General features: G+C 39.8%; 1 protein-coding gene across 2 annotated transcripts in view; it reads left to right on the top strand.

Moving 5' to 3' along the window:
• Window positions 1-296: 296 nt before the first annotated feature.
• The window catches only part of SLC26A3 (solute carrier family 26 member 3), a 34,845-nt gene continuing 16,430 nt past the window's right edge, over window positions 297-18,711 (top strand). The window contains exons 1-8 of one of the 2 annotated variants that reach the window (XM_004459136.2): window positions 297-384; window positions 10,018-10,235; window positions 10,775-10,914; window positions 12,626-12,736; window positions 12,989-13,143; window positions 14,387-14,551; window positions 15,746-15,898; window positions 16,220-16,302. In XM_004459136.2, coding sequence (XP_004459193.1) covers window positions 10,105-10,235; window positions 10,775-10,914; window positions 12,626-12,736; window positions 12,989-13,143; window positions 14,387-14,551; window positions 15,746-15,898; window positions 16,220-16,302 — 938 coding nt within the window. In that variant the 5' untranslated portion in view covers window positions 297-384; window positions 10,018-10,104. The remainder of the gene's footprint in view (window positions 385-10,017; window positions 10,236-10,774; window positions 10,915-12,625; window positions 12,737-12,988; window positions 13,144-14,386; window positions 14,552-15,745; window positions 15,899-16,219; window positions 16,303-18,711) is intronic. The other variant, XM_012525397.2, reaches the window with a different exon arrangement.

Raw genomic sequence — 18,711 nt, 5'->3', positions numbered from 1 at the left:
TTGCTAAGATTTTTTTTTACTTCCACGTGCACATCTACTGTGTAAATCTCTGCAAACCAATGAAATCCACACATACACATGTGCAGTGAATGATTTAATCTCACAAGGAACTTGAAGCTGTTATCATCACTTCTGCTGATTGGAGTCTCAAAGGTCAAGATCACATTGGAGTCTTTCCATTGTTGTAAAAGTTAATGAAAGTTAATTATTAAAGCTGACAGAAAGGTAATTTCCCCACTACTTCACATAATCTATATATAGATATACTTATGCATATGGATGCATTCAGACCTTATAGCCTCAAGTGGATGTCTTAGAAATACTGGGATGCCTTAGCTGGAAATTTTCCGTTGTTGCTGAAGGGCCTCAACAAGTGTGTATCAGGTAGGAACAAATTCATGAAAACTTTTATTCAATCTGGTTCTCTATTTCTTGAAAATGGTATATATTCTGAAATCAAAATCTATTTCGAAGTTACTGGAATATTCTCTGGCTTATTCCACAAGCATGAATATTTTGAACAATTCCATTATTGTAGGCTAAAATGTATGTGTGGAGTATTGGTAATGTGAGTTAAATATCTGAGTAGCCTTTAATTTGACTATATAAACAGTTGTATGCATTGTTAAGTCTTAATAACCTTTCCAAAGACAGCAGAGGTTTTTGCCTTGCTTATTCAGATAATTCCTTTAACTCTCCACCCAAATCTGCCTTTTTAGATATGCTCTGAAGCTTGGCAAATAAGCAAGCTTTTGGGAAAGGCTTTGCCTAGGAAAAAGAATCATCTTGCAGAAGGGCCTTTAAAAGACCATCTGGTCTAGAAGTGAGAGATTTGTTTGCTAGATACCCCAGAAAGCCCAAGACCACAGGGAAAGGGGGAGAGGAGAAGAGAGAAAAAAAGCAAGAAGGATAGAGAATGAAAATGTAGGAAAAGAAGTAGAGAAAAAATATTGTCATTGGAAAGTGACAAAGTGACATGCCACCAGTAATATTATACCAGGCAAGGGCAATTATCCTATTGAGCCTAACAAGATAAAATTCATTTCATTCTTTAAAACGTCAAAGAAAGATTCTACAACATTCTTTGAATGTACAAGTGAGAAACAACTTATTAAATCACTGGCTTAAATAATTCTTTTTTCCAAGGTAAATTTATAAGTTCAGAAACACAGTAGTGCAAGGTAGCCACATAAAGATCATTCTTACTGAGAAATTAGGAAGCAAGTATTTGCAGTTCAGAAACCAGTAGCTTACAGTGGGTTAATACATATTTTAGAAGTGGAGCCTACCCTTGTAGGACAAAAAAAAAAAAACCCACAAAAACATGCTTTACATACCTTATCTTCTCCATCTGAATAAATAAATAAGTATATAAATAAAGGAAAAATGTATAAATGCCTACTATGTAACCCATACACAATTAAAAAACGTAAGTTTGCCAAATAAGAATGGATTTTTTAAAATTACTGAAATAAATTAATCAAGTAATAACTTAGTCCACCTTCCTTCCACAATAAAGGTTGCTGATTCTTTAAAGAGAAGAGCCTCTTTCACTTTGCTGAGGAGCAAAGGGGAGGATAAGCAGGCCACTTCAAGGAGATCGAGCCCCCTGCTACCCAGACTTGGCATTTTGAGTGTATAATGTTGCGAGTAGGGTCATGGGGGGAGTGTTATTATGCTCAAGGGGCAGGGCGCTGACGGTGCCTCATCTGTGGCTCTCTTCCCTTGCCTGTCTCTCATGGGAATCCGAGCTAATGGATCCTCCACATGGACAGGCTAGAACATAGCAGAGAAGAGCACGTAGCAGAGAGACTCTGTCACTCACAAGACCTGGGTTTTAGTCCTGGCTCTGTCACTTGCTTGCCGTGAGACATCGCTTACCTCAATTTCTTCACCTCTAAGATGATAAAAAGCCTAGCTTCTCTGCCAACTTCACAGGGCTTCACTGCGGCTCAAGGGAGATAAGTGAAAGTGCTTTGAAAACCTCGAAGCCTTATAGAAACGTGAGGGTTTCTCTTTATACTTGCATGAGCCTAGTGGGTCTGAAACTCCTTGCTATGGCACACCTGAACATTTCTCTAATGGTTTAACCTTTTCTCCAACTAATACTTGTGGTCCAGTTTTTGTCTCCCTCACTATCCTTTGGACATTTGCTCATTCCCCACTACTTTCTCATCATCTCTTCTAAACCTATATATTCTTCAAGGTCTAACTCAAGACTCACAGTTTCTTCATGAAACCTTCATCATATCCAACCCACACTCATATCCCTTCTTCTTTCAATGTATCTGTAATCATTTGGAGCACTTCTCCCATATATGTAAACACTGATCACTTATATATCTTGTTCATAGTTTGATTCATTTCAACATGCGTTTTTCGTGCGCTATAGACACTAAGCTAGAGGAGAAAATGATGATTAAGACTTGGGTCTTGCCCTTAGTTTTATAAGGGAGGAAAAACTTTTTTTTAAAGGGATGAGAACATGGTGCAATATAGAATAGAAATATGTACAAGGTACAGAGAAGGAAATTATTAACTTTATCTGGGTGAGTCCTTAACAGCTTTGCAACATTGTCTTCTCTTACACAACTGCATAAGGAACTGAGTTCCCGACAAACAATAATCTTAAAAATCCTTGCTGAATGAGTGAAAAAACGAGTCAATAATGAGGGACAGTTGAGTATTTTTAAGAATGAATTGGGATCTACCAGGAGTTGGAGGAGAGGAACACATACAAAACAATAAGTGCAAAGGCATGATGTGTTGGGTTAGGAAACTGCTATAATTGTGAAAGAGAAGGCAGAGGTGTGAGGAGGCCTGTGAGAAGGGCCAGAGCCAAAATATGCAGAGCGTTGTAGGTCATGCTGAGGAGCTCATACTTTTTGTACAACATCTGAATTTTTCTTAAACCATGAGAGTGAAAAAATAAGCTTCCTATTTAAGGTAGGCAGAAGCTTAAAAATTATGTTAAAATAAACTGGGATGAAAACAGAAAACCACTATTTCTGGATACAAGCTCAGAGTAAACATGGAGTGAAGTCGCAGAAAAGTTGGCAGCACTAAAATTTTCAATCAGGTTCCAGTTGACTTCTGTCACATAAGCACCGTGGTAAATGGAGTTTACACAGTCAGCATTAAACTCAGTCCTGAGGCCGTTACCTAGGAAACCAATACCTTACCTTCAGTGTTGGTGCCTTACCTTACCTTACCTACAGTCATGACCCACAAAGAGGGTAACGGCAACCCCTTTCCCATAGAAAAACAAAACTTGTCGATATACAGTTGAGCAATGGCAGAGCAAAGACTTGAAGCCATGTCTATGTAACTGCCATAGTCTCCCTCTTTTATGCTGCCCCTCCTAAGTAGATGAGGCTTGCCTTGGGTTTTTCAGCGTTATGGATAATGTAGTGACAGAATGAACACACACAAAAAAGAATTAAGTTCCTGGAAGATATTAGAAGATGACTATAAATTAAATAATTCATATAAGCAGACTTCTTGAATTGGCAGTTCAAGACACATGCTATGTTCTGGCCCACGATGAACAACGTGAACTAGAGTTACCTGTTATGTTCTGGCCCACAATGGGCAATGTGAACTAGAGCTACCCATTATTTTGGCCAAAAAAAACATCCAAAAACTTTTTCCTTTAGCCCCCTTGCCTTGGGACTCTTCTGCCAGCACATCCTTAGGATCCTCTTCCCAGTCCCACCATCTGTGAGTGCCTCCTATAGGTCCACTTGGCCTTTCTCTCTTGGGACAGTCTCTGGCTTCAAAAACAATCTGATTCCTGGACAAGTGCTTTTTTAGATCATATGCTCCTACCTATATTCTGTGCCAAAGTTTTCCTTGGTGGAATGTGTATTATTGGTCATATGCTACAGTGTGTTAAATCTACAAGGTATGGGAAATGGATGGGGCTCAAGCAGTTGGGCTCCCGTTTACCATATAGGAGGTCCAGGGTTCGATGCCCAGGGCCACCTGGTGAGGGCAAGCTGGCCCACACAGAGTGCTGGCCCACGTGGGAATGCCGCCCCACGCAGGAACACTGCCCTGCACAGGACTGCCGGCAAACACAGAGAGGTGACACAGCAAGATGATGCAACCAGATACAAAGAGGAGAGACAATAAGAAGATGTAGCAGAACGGGGAACTGAGGTAGCACAAGAGAATGATCACCTCTCTCCCACTACGGAAAGTCCCAGGATCAGTTCCCAGAGCTGCTGAATGAGAATACAAGCAGACACAGAAAAACACACAGTGAATGGACACAGAGAGCAGATAAGGGGGTGGGGGTGGGAGAATAAATAAAACCTTTTTTTAAAAAATCTACAAGGTTAGGAAAAATTATTCAAATTAAATCCAGTTGTAATACAAAACTTTTTTTTTTTAATCTGAGAAGGTTTGTGGGAATGCAAATAACTTGTAAAGGGTCATCACTAGAGGGTCGGAAAACATAGGATCCAGAACCTATAAGCAGCACAAACAACTCAGGAATTTGGCACCCTGCCAGTAGGTCTTACTTTGGAATTTATGCTCCCCAGTGTAACAAGTTACATTCTCTACACATGGCTCTTCTGCCCCTTTTATTTGAACCTATAATTAGCACTATACTTGATTAATATATGTCCTAGACACTTAAATCTTTGGTCCATACATGTACCAGTTGAGCCCTGAATCTCAGCAGAGTTGCAAATCTACTCTCCAGTTCACTGGACTCACCCAAGACAACTAACAAGGAGATGATGATGGACAATGCCCATCCCAAGGAATAGAGAGTGCTTGCAACTACAAGTAAGGTAGTTCCATCCATCCGCCTCATGGGACCTAAGCTCTCTCTCAATTAGAAATTAGATGGTGGGTATCACCATCCCCAAATCCTCAAGATTGGGGAATGAACAATAGACTAAAGTAGATTTATTATTATTTTACTATAGACATTATTATTCTAGAAATGGAAGAATTCTTATCATTGATATAAAGGCAGTGGCCACCAGAGGTTCTGAGGGATGGGAGAGGGAAGAATAGGTATAATATGGGGGCATTTTCAGGACATAGGAGTTGTCCCGCCTGATATTGCAGTGATGGATATAGGCCATTGTATATTTTGTCATAACCTACAAAATTGTTCAGGACAGAGTATAAACTATAATGTAACTATAGTCCATGGTTAGCAGCAATGCTTCAATATGTGTTCATCGATTGTAACAAATATACCACACTACTGAAGGATGTTGTTAATGTGGGAAAGTGTGGGAGGGGAAGGGAGTGGGGCATATGGAAATCCCTTACTTTTTAATATAGCATTTATGTAATCTAAAGCTTCTTTAAAATTAAAACAGTTAATTTAAAAAAACATAGGACTGTTTTTCATGTTCTAAGTTATAATGGGTCCACCCATTTCTCCCAAAATAATAGCTACTCAGCTCAGATACACATCTATAACATTATAATTAATTACTGTTCTGGGTGCACGTGACTGAAGAGCACAGGAGTCCGGGCATTTAACTAGGAACCACTGCCTGCCCCAGCCCCTAATGCCTTCTGACCTCTCGTCACCAGTATCAGCACTGAAACTCCCTCCCACCCCACTCCCCACCTGTCACTCCTAATCACCACCCTGGCCCTCTCCAGTCCTGGTGCATCATCTCCCTGCTTCCATCCAGCTTGACCCCAACCAGAATGTGGGGCTTTTTGTGCCCTTGATTCCTGCCTCCTCTTCAGCTGCTGAACAGGGTCCCACTCAAGGTGCTCACTGGCACAATTATTCTGCTTGTTGTCCTGCCTCCCACCATCTCCCCCAAGCACAGTTATCAGGACACTGCCATATTTCCCATTGTCCAATGACTTATTATGAAACAGGGCTGGCTTCCCTCTTGTTTTCCACTGATTGGCATAGGGGCATTCTGAGACCAATGAAAGCAGTAGTATTTTCAGCTATTTCAGACATGGTTAGCATTTTTAGTGAAGTCTCCACGAAGACCTTCCTTACTTTGAATAGCTACTACAGGGTGTGTCACGGAGAGGCGGCCTTGTGCAAGAATGGTGGAGGCAGCTAATATGACAGGCAAGGCTGGGAAATTATGCTTTTCGGCATACCTGCTTGCTCCTTGGTTTCAAATTACCATTAATTAGGGACAAATACTAGTATCACTTATGAGCATCTCAGATTAAATTAGTCATTTCCCAGCAGAAAGCAGACCCCTGAAAGACTAGAACACTGAAGAGATAAATGTCGAGGAGCAGAAGGGTCAGGACCACAAGACACTTCTCGGTGGAGGCAGCGAGGAGAGCCCCAGGTAACTGGAGCTGGTGGTGACTGTGCTTGAGCTACAGGTTAGAGGTGCATGGAATGAGGGGGAGGGATGTGCCCATGACCCTCTCTAGAAAGTAATTCATAAATTGCAATAGTTATATTGAGAAAAATGAATTTCAGACAAATGGGTATGACTAAGCCACAGCACCAAGGTCTGCACATTTATGTGTGCATTTGTGTATGTGTGCATACGCACACATATGTAAATCAAATTACATATATTGTAAAGGCCAAACAAATTTTAAAAGCATATCATATGAAAGGAAATAAAAGTGGTAATGTACACAATTAAGACATGAACTTCTAAAATTAGTAGGAGTAGGGAAGCAGCTGTGGCTCCATCAGTTGGGTTGTGGGAAGATGGCATTGGACTAACATGCAGAGCTCAATGCTCTTAAAAAAGCAATGGAGGGGGAAGCAGCTGTGGCTCAATCAGTTGGACTCCCGTCTACCATACGGGAGGCCCTGGGTTTGCATCCCGGGGCCTCCTTGTGAAGGCAGGCTCACCCGCATGCTGTGGAGAGCCATCGGTCTGCAAGCACTGTGGAGAGCCGACTAAACAAGGTGACACAACAAAAAGGGAGACAAGCAAAAACACAGAAGAGCATGTAGCAAATGGACACAGAGAGCAGACAACAAGCAAGCCACAAGGAGCGGGAAATAAATAAAAAATAAATACAGACACAGAAGAATGCACAGAGAATGGACACAGAGAGCAGACAGCAAGCAAAAAGCCTCAAGGGGGTGGGGGGATTAAAAAAAATTACCAGGAGTAATTACTATGAGAATGAGTTTCAATCCCCCAAAAGCCACTGACACCCTAAGGAATCTGGAAAATTATATGGGCCAAGAAGATAAAAGGGAATGTGAAAAGGCACACATCAATATGGATGCAATATTTGAAACTGGAGCTGTAATTCTTGGAACCAAAAGAATTTTTTCCAGGAATTGCTGGGGAAAAGGTAATTTGTCCAGGTGAAAAAGTTAAGAAACTCTCTTTTGAATTGCTAAGTAAAGTAAGTCATTCTCAAGAATTCCAGAAATGATTAAATAGAGAATGGCATTGATTTATGACCATCTGGAGCTTCCGCAGAGGCACCACCAGGCTGGCTGGCACTGGGGCTTGTGCTGACTGTTACACTGCAGAACGAGGCAGGAGCAAGACGGGATAACAAGTCTTGGCCCTCAAGGTCTCACTCTCTAAGTTCTGGAAAGGTATCTTAAGCTGTCCTGCCTCCTGCCCTTTGAGCGCTCTGCATAAAGGCAGTGCCAGAGTGAGAGGAGGGAGTTTTTCCAGGCTGTGGCAGAAGGCCAGGGCTCAGCCCTTGATCCAGCAGGGGTCTGAGGACAACACTAGAAACCCAGCTATAGTCATCCTCAGAGAAGGAAGGCTACCAGAAATGAAATTACTTCTGCCACCACGCTCACTGGCTAAAAATTAGACAATGACTCAGCAGAGAGAAAACATACAATAGCAAAAGGAAGAAAAAAATCTCTTGGCTCCTTTTGTAAGAGAACTAATGAGTTTCCATAAATCCCAGGTGAAAGCAAAAAAGTAGAATCTTCTTCTTTTCTCTATACCGGGCCGCATCCGACAGAAATAAAAACACATAGTACTTGAGTCTTCCTCGCTCTAGGGTTAACTAGATTGGATACCTCACAAGATAGGAGATCAAAGCTGTTCTCGAAAGACGCTCCTGGCAGCCTTTGTAAGAGTGCCATCGTGGCAACTATACATCTATTGCTTCTGACTGGTCACAAAGGACAGTAAACCATGCCATGCACTGCAATCCATGAATGTATACTTCTGGCAATGGGAAAAATGATAGTGTTAGTGAGGTATGACGCCTAGAACTGGGAGTGGGGGGTGGGGTGGGGGAGAGGGATGGATTTGGGAGACAGGAAGGACAAACAGCTTGGTGCTGCAGGGAGGAGGGTGGCTCAGAAAGAACAGCAAAAGGCGTTCTAAAAGTCCTAACAAAACTCAAAGGGGCTCAAATTATTGGAGGTCAAGCCAAGGAGTAGGGCAAAAGCATTATGTTTTTATCAGACAGGGCCAGAAAAGAGAGTATTAGAGAGGCTAGGGCACGGGGTGGAGGTGGGGAGAAGTGGATGGTCAGAGAGAGAGAGGTCAGATGGGGCCAGAAGCTGGAGCCCTCATTATGAAGTAGAGCTCTGTGAATATGCTGAAAATCCCTTAAGCTACGAGAGAGCACCAGGTAACAAGGTGCAATCTAGTGTGAGATAATTCAATTAAAAACTGTGACCGAGGCAGGGAACAAAACAAAACGGAACCAAGATTAGCGGGGAAAAAAAAAAAAAAGATAACTTAGTTGTTCGTAACATTCTTCAATTATGTTCATATCGGACAACAAAGAAGCCGCATGTTGTAGAAGAAATAGCAAACAAACTCTGAAAACAGAACTTCCATTTAAAAATTTTTTTTAACTTTCATTTATTTATTTTTATTGGAAAAGTGGGTTTACAGAACAATCAAGCAAAAAATACAGAATTCACACATGCCACCCTATTATTAACACGTTGCGTTGAAGTGGTACATATGTTACAACTGATGAAAGCACAGTTTTATACCTGTACTATTAAATATTGGCTATGGCTTAACTTAGAGTTCACTGTGTTATACAGTTCCATGGATTTTTTAAAATTCCATTTTTAACACTCTTCTGCTGTATGACCTGGGGAAAATTACTTAGCCTTTTGCAGGGAGTAGGGGAGGGGGGTGCTAGGATCTTCTCATTTGTAAGAAGAGAATAATAATAACAATAATAGTAAACACCTCAGATTATGAGGGTTAAATAGGTAGTACACATATAAAGGGCTTGTAAAACTCTATTAAACTAATTTTTAGGTGTATTAGAAATAGGATTGAGATAAGAATAAAAAATTTAATATTTTGTGCAGAAAATGCTGATAGTAAAAATAATAACTTCCATTTAGTGAATGCCTATAATGTGCTAAGGGCAATACTAGATGCTTTGAAAATATCATTTAATCTCCATAATCACCTTGAAACTTGGATCTTTTAACCCAGTTATATAGATGAGGCTCAGAGGGGTTAAGTAACTTGTCCAAGGTCTTTCCTTAAAAAGACTTCATCACTAATGAACAAAGTAATACTCTTTCCATAGTTTCCACAGCCATTAATTGCAAAATTCTAATTTCCAGAAAAAAATAGAAAAGCAACTTAAATGGACAATATCTTCGAATTACACGTATTAAAAGCATTTTGTGATGTATACAAGTAAATTGGAACGGTCTTGATCATGGTGAGGGGCAGTAACTAGACTTTAAACCTAATTTCTCCCGATACTGACCAAGTGCCATAACTTTGGGAACATTTTTAGTAAAAAAATTTCAAAGTAAATTCTCTTTCCTGATGAGACAAGCTCACTTTAGAAGTAAAAACAGACTCACTGATTAGTAAACTGAGTCCGTTTTTATTGCTTTTTGGCAATCCTTTTTTTTTTAATTAAAGATTTTGTTTACTTACCCAAAGAAGCCTTGTCCAGCTCCTTAGAGTAAATGTGATATCACTGTGGCAGAACGCAATCTAGGTCCCTTAATCCTGCCTCTTTTGATCTCAAAAGGTGGTAACATTCAGTTCGGAGCTCACTCATCTGTAAATTGCATCACATTATCTCTGAGTTATTTAAGAAGCAAGCTCTGTTTGGTTCCAGGCATTTTAACCTGCTCAAGGCAAGAAGGAGGGTTCGCCACATAGTTCCCAGGGTCCTCCACTTGCCACAGCCATCAGAGAAAGCAAAATGATTGAACCCATTGGGAATCAATACGTTGTGGCCAGGCCAGTGTATTCTGCAAATGTTTTCGGGGAAGAACATAAGAAGAAACACAGAGATCATAAGACATTTCTGGATCATCTCAAAGCATGTTGTAGGTAAGACATTTTCTAAGGTACTGGTACCAGGAATAAATGAAGCACTCGCACGTAAATTTTCACGCTTTCAAGTTCTCCTTTCTGGCTCTAGCCCATAGTTACAGAATGTACTGGCTTCCCAGACTCTTTTCATCTCCGGTTTCCAAACCTCCTACTCCCTGCCAGAGTTGGAAAAGTAGTCTCTAAAATGAGCAATATCTCAGCTCTCAAGACGGTCTTTCCAAATCAGACGATCAGGACAGGGCAAATTCTCAACTGAAATGTTGCACAGTTAAAGCTGAGGATGGCAAATGAGCTCTATTATTGCTAATTGAAAGCACCATTAAAAAAAAAAAATCCACTGGTTGTGACCAGGGAGTTGGTTGATATGGGTAAGAAGGTGAATGTTAGTGAAAGTGAACATGTTAGCTTCGTCTTTAATATATTAAGTATTTACCAATTTGCCTACCAGACCTTCCAATTGTCCACCAACGATTAGGTGTTAAATTTAACATTTGATGTTAGTTGACTGACCTGTAACTTACTTGCATTGTTTTTAGCTGTTCCTCACAAAAGGCCAAGAAAATTGCCCTCTCCCTGTTCCCCATAGCATCTTGGTTACCAGAATATTGGATAAAAGAATGGTTGCTCAGTGACATCGTTTCTGGTATCAGCACAGGGGTAGTAGCTGTACTGCAAGGTAATTTTTAAAAACTTTATTGAGATGTAATTCACATACCATAAAATTACATTTCCAAGTGTACAATTTAGTGGTTTATAGTATATTCATGAGGTTGTACAACCATCACCACTATCTAATTCCAGAGTATTTCATCATACTCCCCAAAAACTCTTATCCATTAGGAGTCACTCTCCATTCCCCCCTCCCCAAAGCCCTTGGCAACCACTAATCTACCTTCTGCCTCTACAAATTTGCCTATTCTGGCATTTCAAATAAATAGAATCATATAATATGTGCACTCTGATAACTGGTTTCTTTCACTGAGCATATTTTCAAGCTTTATCCATGTTGTAGCATTTATCAGTATTTCATTCATTTTATGGACCAATAATATTCTACTGGATATATATGCTATATGTTTTTTATCCATTTATCTGTTGTTGTACACTCATGCTCTTTCCACCTTTTCGCTATTGTAAATAATGTTGCTATGAACATTGGCATACAAGTGTCCCTTTTGAGTCCCTGCTTTAATTGCTAGGTCATATAGTAATTCTATGTTTAACTTTTTGAGGAACCACCAAACTGTTTCCAAAGTGACTGCACCATTTTACCTTCCAACCAGAAAAATATGAAGGTTCCAATTTCCTCACATCCTCACCAGCACTTGCTATTTCCCATTGCTTTTATTTTAGCCATCATAGCGGGTATGAAGTGGTATTTCACTGGGGTTTGCATTTCTTTTTTTTTTTTTTTAAAGATTTATTTTTTATTTATTTATTTCCCCTTCCCCACACACCTCCCCGCCGCCACCCCCCAGTTGTTTACTCTCTGTGTCCATTCACTGTGTGTTCTTCTGTGGTTGCTTCTATCCTTATCAGTGGCACCGGGAATCTACGTTTCTTTCTTTGTTGCGTCATCTTGTTGTGTCAGCTCTCCGTGTGTGCGGCCCATTCTTGGGCAGGCTGTACTTTCTTTCACACTGGGTGGCTCTTCTTATGGGGTGCACTCCTTGTGCATGGGGCTCCCTTATGCAGGGGACACCCCTGCGTGGCAGCGCGCTCCTTGCACACATCAGCACTGCACATGGGCCAGCTCCACATGGGTCAAGGAGGCCCAGGGTTTGAACCGCAGACCTCCCATGTGGTAGGCGGATGCCCTATCCATTGGGCCAAGTCTGCTTCCCTGCATTTCTAATGACTATTGATATGGAGCGTCTTTTCATGTGCTTATCGAACTTTGTGTATCTTCTTTGGAGAGATGTCTATTCAAATATTTTGCCCATTTTTAAATTGGGCTATTTGTCATTTTTATTGTTGAGTTATAGGAGTTCTTTATTACATTCTGGATAATAGACCCTTATCAGATATATGATTTGCAGAAGTTTTCTCCCATTTGGTAGGTAATACATTCACATTCTTGATAGTGTCCTTTGAAGCACAATTTTTTAAAAAATTGATGAAGTCTAATTTATCTATTTTTTCCTCCGGTTCTTATGCTTTAAGTGTCATGTCTATGAAATCATGGCCTAATCCAAGGTGATAAAGATTTATATTTATGTTTTCTTCTAAGAATTGTATTATTTTAGCCTTTATATTTATGTCTTTGATCCATTTGAGTTAATAAGGTAACTTTTTAACATCCAACCTTAAATATCTTAATGACCTAAGGAAAACTTTTCTGATTCCCCTTGGACAAAATAAGAAGCTTGTTGTTCATGTATTTACAGGTCTAGCATTTGCTCTGCTGGTCAACATCCCCCCACACTATGGATTGTATGCAGCCTTTTTCCCAGTCATAGTCTACTTTTTCTTGGGCACTTCTAAGCACATATCTGTGGGTGAGTTGTTGGGCTGCTTAATTGTTCACATTGCTTTTTCTTCATGAATTCCATTAGTCATACCTTGTATCAACTCCAAATTGGGCATAATCTAAGAAAAGAGTCTTAAATTTCCTGTGAGAATTAGGACCCAGGTGAGGGGAAAGGGGGCAGATGGCAGTCATCGTGTATATCCATATTATGGTTGAAAGACAATTATGCTTTAGAGAGACATATATTGACCACAATTCATTTGCCCTCTGATGTTAATAGGTCCATTTCCAGTTCTGAGTATGATGGTGGGAGCAGTAGTTGTAAAATTCGTCCCAGGGGACAGCACAAATTCCTCTAATGGTACAAGTTCGACACTGGATGACCAAAGGGTGATGGTGGCAGCAACAGTCACAGTCCTTTCTGGAATCATCCAGGTGAGTACTTGCTCATGAAATCTACCTGCCCCAATCTGCTTGGCCTGATTGGTATGCTTCTTTCTGTTTTTTTCTCCCTTCTACCTTTCCTCCTCTCTTCTTTTTGGTTTGTATACTTCCCTTCAGTGGCCTATAGCCAAATTGCTTAAGTAGAGTCACTCACAACCACCAGTAGTGAAGGGACAAGAAGGCACATGTGGGTTTGGGTGGGAGGAAGAAGAAGAACAGGGAGGCACATGTGGTGAAGAGTGACATGCTTGAGCCAATAAAATGCCTGGGAATTGATAATCACTAAAAATAACTATATGCAAGTAATAGTGACAGTAGCAGCTTTTGAGTTTTCTTTCTAATTCCTTAGAGACCGAAATCTTGCTGGTTGGGGCTTTGCATTTTGAACCATCCATATCAAATATTTGAGGGAAGCTGATGAGGATAACATAAACATCCAAGCCTCTTTCCCAAGCCACACTTTTGACAGCATTGATAAATAGTAAAAATGTCATGGACTCTTCAAGAACATAAGTGGTGTGTCCTATTGACAAACAATGTGGTCAGTTCTTTAGATACATTTATGAACCCAGAGCCTTTACATGCCCAGGGTTCTGATAGCATTCCACGAGACGTGTGTGGAAAGATGGGCTATGTATTCAAGGGAAGGAGAATCTATCCAATGTCCTTTATTAGAAAACACTGATGCTTTGGGTGAATTGACTACCTCTGTCTTCCAGTTAAAACCAAACACTTCTGACACATACACACATTTGTCTCTTAAGCATGTTGAGCAACTTGTTTGAGGGAATATGAATGGACTCTCACCCATACATACTCCAGAAGCTAGAAAGTGTAACTGAAAATTACATTGGCAAATGTATAAGGGCTAGATAAGATTCTGCTATAAAAATTTTAGGGGTGACTCTTCAAAAGACATTGTACCTAGAAAGAAAGTGAAACAGCAAGCGAGAGAGCAAGAGAGAGAGGAAAGAAAAGGGGGAAAGGAGGAAAGGAGGAAGAGAGAAAGGGAAAGGGAAAAGAAAGAAGAATAAGGCTGTTACTTCTGGGGGGGCATACTAAATTTACATCCTATTTGAACACCAAGTAACAGGGTGGAGGAGGGAGGAGCCCTGGAGGCGAGGCGTTCAGGTTGAACCTCTACATTTTGGATCATTTAAGTGGCTGATCCTGTACTATGCAGAGGTGTCCTCCTAATCTGCACTAACAAAGGCATTTGTCCATCTCCTTGCAGTTGGCCATGGGAGTTCTGCGGATTGGATTCGTGGTGATATACTTGTCTGATGCTCTGATCAGTGGCTTCACCACAGCTGCCGCTGTTTTTGTTTTGGTTTCCCAACTCAAATTTATTTTTCAGCTGACTGTCCCAGCACACACTGATCCATTTTCAATTTTCAAAGTGAGTATTTCTGTAGTTGAAAATATATTAAAATACATGAAACTCACTCTTTTGCTTTTGGAGAACTTTCCTTTAATACCTTTGCCTTAGGGCTTACCTCCAAGAAATCAATGGGTTGTGAAACTGATTCACACTAATAGCAAAAAAAAAAAAAACAGCAAAGAAAACTACGCTGAAAATCAGCCATGTCTACTATACAGGCAGACAACAAAAATTAAATGCCACTTCTCTTAGATTTGACGAGTATTTTAAAAAAGAAAGAAACCTAAATATATTGTTAAAAGCTTTAATATTTTTCCCAAGTTTTAAATTTTTTTTCTCAAAATCTTGTTTTGAAAGAAAATTTCTAATGGAGTTAGAATATTTCCCTATTTCTAAAAAGGCAGGTCTCATTCTTTTAAAACTGAGGTTTATAAAACAAAAGGAAACCGGCCAGTACGTAAGAGGGCCGCGTTCTTCCCTCTTCAGAGGAGGCACTACAGAGCTGGTGGTGTTTGCAGGGCTTCTCTCTAGACAGACTCAGGCAACGAGATAGAACTTGCTCCAAAGTAAAACCAACATTCTCACACTCCCATCCAGAGCTGCTCCAGAAGCATTGTGTTCTCAGAGCAATTTGGAAGCCACTTTGGGCCCCTGCATTTGTAAGCAATTGGCTTCTAGAAGTAATACTATGTACAGGGCACAGATAGTCACCTCTTTTTCAAAGGTGACATGAAGAATCAACTATGAAATGTGAGGGATCTGGACCTAGAAGAGGCCAGGAATGAAGGGGATACATGCCAAGAAAAACTATCAGGTAACAGAGCTGTTCCCTGGGCAGAGCTGTTGTGATGAATGTGAAATAAAGAAATCTAGAGATAAGATTTCTAGAAATCTTAGATCAAAGAGATTTGAGAGAAGTTGTAAAAACATAAAAAGTATCCATTAAAAGTTGACACTATGCCCAGCAAAAATGCCAGAAACATCTCTAAACCAGTGTGGTACCCACCCTACACTTACTTACCCTTCTCATATCTCCATGCTGGTCTCTTTGGTTTTGCATTCATAGTTAACAAGAGCAGAACAGAGAATCACAATCAATTTAGGTTAGACTGTTTTCTTAAATGTTTATTTTTATCTATTTGGAAATAGTTAAATGTTGTATCCAAATCATACATTAACATAGACTTGGGTGTTTTGTTTCTATAATTTTAGGTTCTAGAGTCTGTATTCACACAAATAGAGAAGACTAACATCGCAGACCTTGTGACATCCTTGGTTATCCTGTTGATTGTCTCTGTGGTTAAAGAAATAAATCAGCGCTACAAAGCCAAACTTCCAGTGCCCATCCCAATTGAACTCTTCGTGGTAAGTCACTGCCTAAAGGCTTTCTTTCATAGTCCATTAATCTAGTTTTCGGTAGAAAGTCCTTTGCCATCTGTAGGTCAGAAGGTTTTAGGGGAGGCAGAGATGCCATTCCTGCAGTTTCTGGGCATAATGTTTAGTATAGTTTTCTCTTAATTCAGAATTTAATAATTTGCTTCTGGGCCTTTTAAAAAGTAACAAAACCTGGGCCAGGAGATTCTTATTTAACAGACCAATGGGTGGGGTCCTGCAATGTATTTTTTCAAAGCAAGACTCTTAGTTGCACCTCAGATTTCTAACTTGGGCAATTTTGCAACTTTGCAGACTGTGATTGCAACAGGTGTATCCTATGGCTTTGACTTCCAAAACAGGTTTAAAGTGGCAGTCGTTGGAAAGATGCCAAGTGGGTAAGTATGTCTTTTATGATGGCAACTCCAAGCACTAATCAGAGTAAGCAATAGTTAAGGAGAGATGTACAAGCTGAAATGCATTAACCCACTTTGGAACCCTCCTGCGTCCAGCACTGGTGAGAAAAGCTTGCAGATGTCCTAAGAAGGAGCCACAAGGAACCTAAGAGTCCACAGTTCTTAATATCAAAAAGTTTCTCTTTCTGGAAGAACTCAAGAAGCAAATGAACAGGGACTCACATGCAAGTAAAAACAACTGACTTGAAAGTAGGAAAATAGGCAAATAAACGTTCTTCTCCTTATAAAGAAGCACCAAATTAAACCAGATTTCCTCATCTGTAAATTACTAGAAACAATATGTAGTGTTTTGTTTGAAGTTATTGGAGCCAAGTTCAAAAGAGATCCTTGAAGGAAAACTTTGCACTCAGGCAATCGAGATAAGCACATTCTGTCCTTCCTCATGACAGAATTCAAAACAAAGCCAGAGCAACTTTTACTGCTGCAAGAGGATGGGAAACCTGGTTTGTACAAGGAATTTGAAAATGTTTTTCATTACAGTTAATGCATTGAGAAGGGAGATCCAGGTTTGTGCTCTTTCCTTCTCTCTGCCTTCTCATCTTAGAAAGCATCAATTTCTTCCAATTTGCTTACCAAGAAAAGGTTACCCTCCTTTCTCCTGCAAGTATTTGGGAATTCCAGAAATCAACATTTAAATGTTAGGTTGACTATTAAAAATACCAGATTCTTTTAAATGCATATATATAGCAATATTAATACATTTAATTATCACCCAATTGCCATTGTTACACATAATGAATCTAAAGTATCACTTTTAACTTAAATGGTTTTTTCTTTTAAGATGTTTATTTTATTTATTTCTCTCCACCCTCTTGTTGTTTACATCTGCTGTGTCTGTTTGTTGTGTGCTGTTTTGTTTTTTTATAGGGAGGCACCATGAAACAAACCAGGGACTTCCAATATGGGAGGGAGGCACCTAAATGCTTGAGGCACCTCCACTCCTGCTTTGTTGAGTTTCTCATTATGTTTTCTCCATGTATCTTGTGTCATCTTGTTGCGTCAGCTCACTGTGCCTGCCCATTGTGTCAGCTTTCTGTCTTGCTCGTCTTCTTTAGGAGGCACTGGGAACAAAACCTTGGGCCTCCCATGTGGTAGGCAGGAGCTCAATCGCTTGAGCAACATCTCCTTCCCAACTTACATGGTTTTTAAGTCAAAGTCAGGCTTAGGGTGTCCCTCCACCCAACAATTTTCAAGTGATTACACTTTATGCGAATGTTTTGGCAGACTTTACTAAGTAGAAGAAGCATATGATGCAAAATGAGAGAGGATCTTGTCAGACCAGGGCTAAAAAGAATAGCTATCACACAGGCTAACTTGTAAGGACTGAGTGAGTTAATACATATCACATGCTTAGGACAGTGCCTGACCTATAAAAAGTGTTCAACCTGCATTACACTATTACTATTACTAATTTAGCACCTAAATTAGGTACTAGGTTCTTTCCATGCTTTTTATACCCCAGTTTTTTTCTGGGTGATGATTGAGCATACATTTTTAATTTCTGGTCACTGCACATAGGCTATAACTGGAAAACAATGATTATTAATTATTGCTAATCCCTGTTAATGACTATGCCACCTTAGAAGTTATTTTGTGAAAAACACACTGAATACAAGTATATTGGCTGAATAAAATTCAGCATTGACACAGTAAAGGAAATACGAAGGATATATTGAGATTCTGGAGGACCCCTACCACAATAGCTAACAGTCACATTGTACCTTACAGTGAGTAAGTGATGTTCACATTTATTATTTTGTTTGACACTACCACAAAACTATGAAGGAAACAGAACCAGTGTTATTAGCCACACTTTACAAATGAGGAAATTGAGACTCAGGAAGAGTAAGACACAGAACTAGGAAATGAACCCAAGTTTTCAGACTGGAATTCTCCATCATTGAACTCTGTTTGTGGTGGTTAGTGACCCCTCATTATTTTGATATGAAATGTAACTTTTAATTGTATTATCAATTTCAGATTTATTTTTAAAAATTCAAGCAAACATTCTCATTTATGGTAGCAGGAGAGTATGGGACACTAGTACCTCCTCAAAATTAGAGCTGAAAATCCATTAACATAGATATTCACAAAACACAGAATAGCAATCCAGAAAAATGGTCCCAATCTATTTCCAATAAGTTTGAGGCCATAGACAAATGTTTACAGGAGCTGAGCATTTCAGTAAATTGATATTGTATCATTTATAATACAACTGGTATATATCATTTAACTTCTCTCAATTCATGAGGCATAAACACAGAAGTATCCTCTACTAATTGAAAGTTCATTTGACACTATATCACGTTAAATTGAAACTTGCTCTCCATT

This window comes from Dasypus novemcinctus, chromosome 5, assembly GCF_030445035.2.
Source record: "Dasypus novemcinctus isolate mDasNov1 chromosome 5, mDasNov1.1.hap2, whole genome shotgun sequence".
Lineage (NCBI taxonomy): Eukaryota > Metazoa > Chordata > Mammalia > Cingulata > Dasypodidae > Dasypus > Dasypus novemcinctus.
This window is presented reverse-complemented; position numbering and strand designations above follow the sequence as displayed.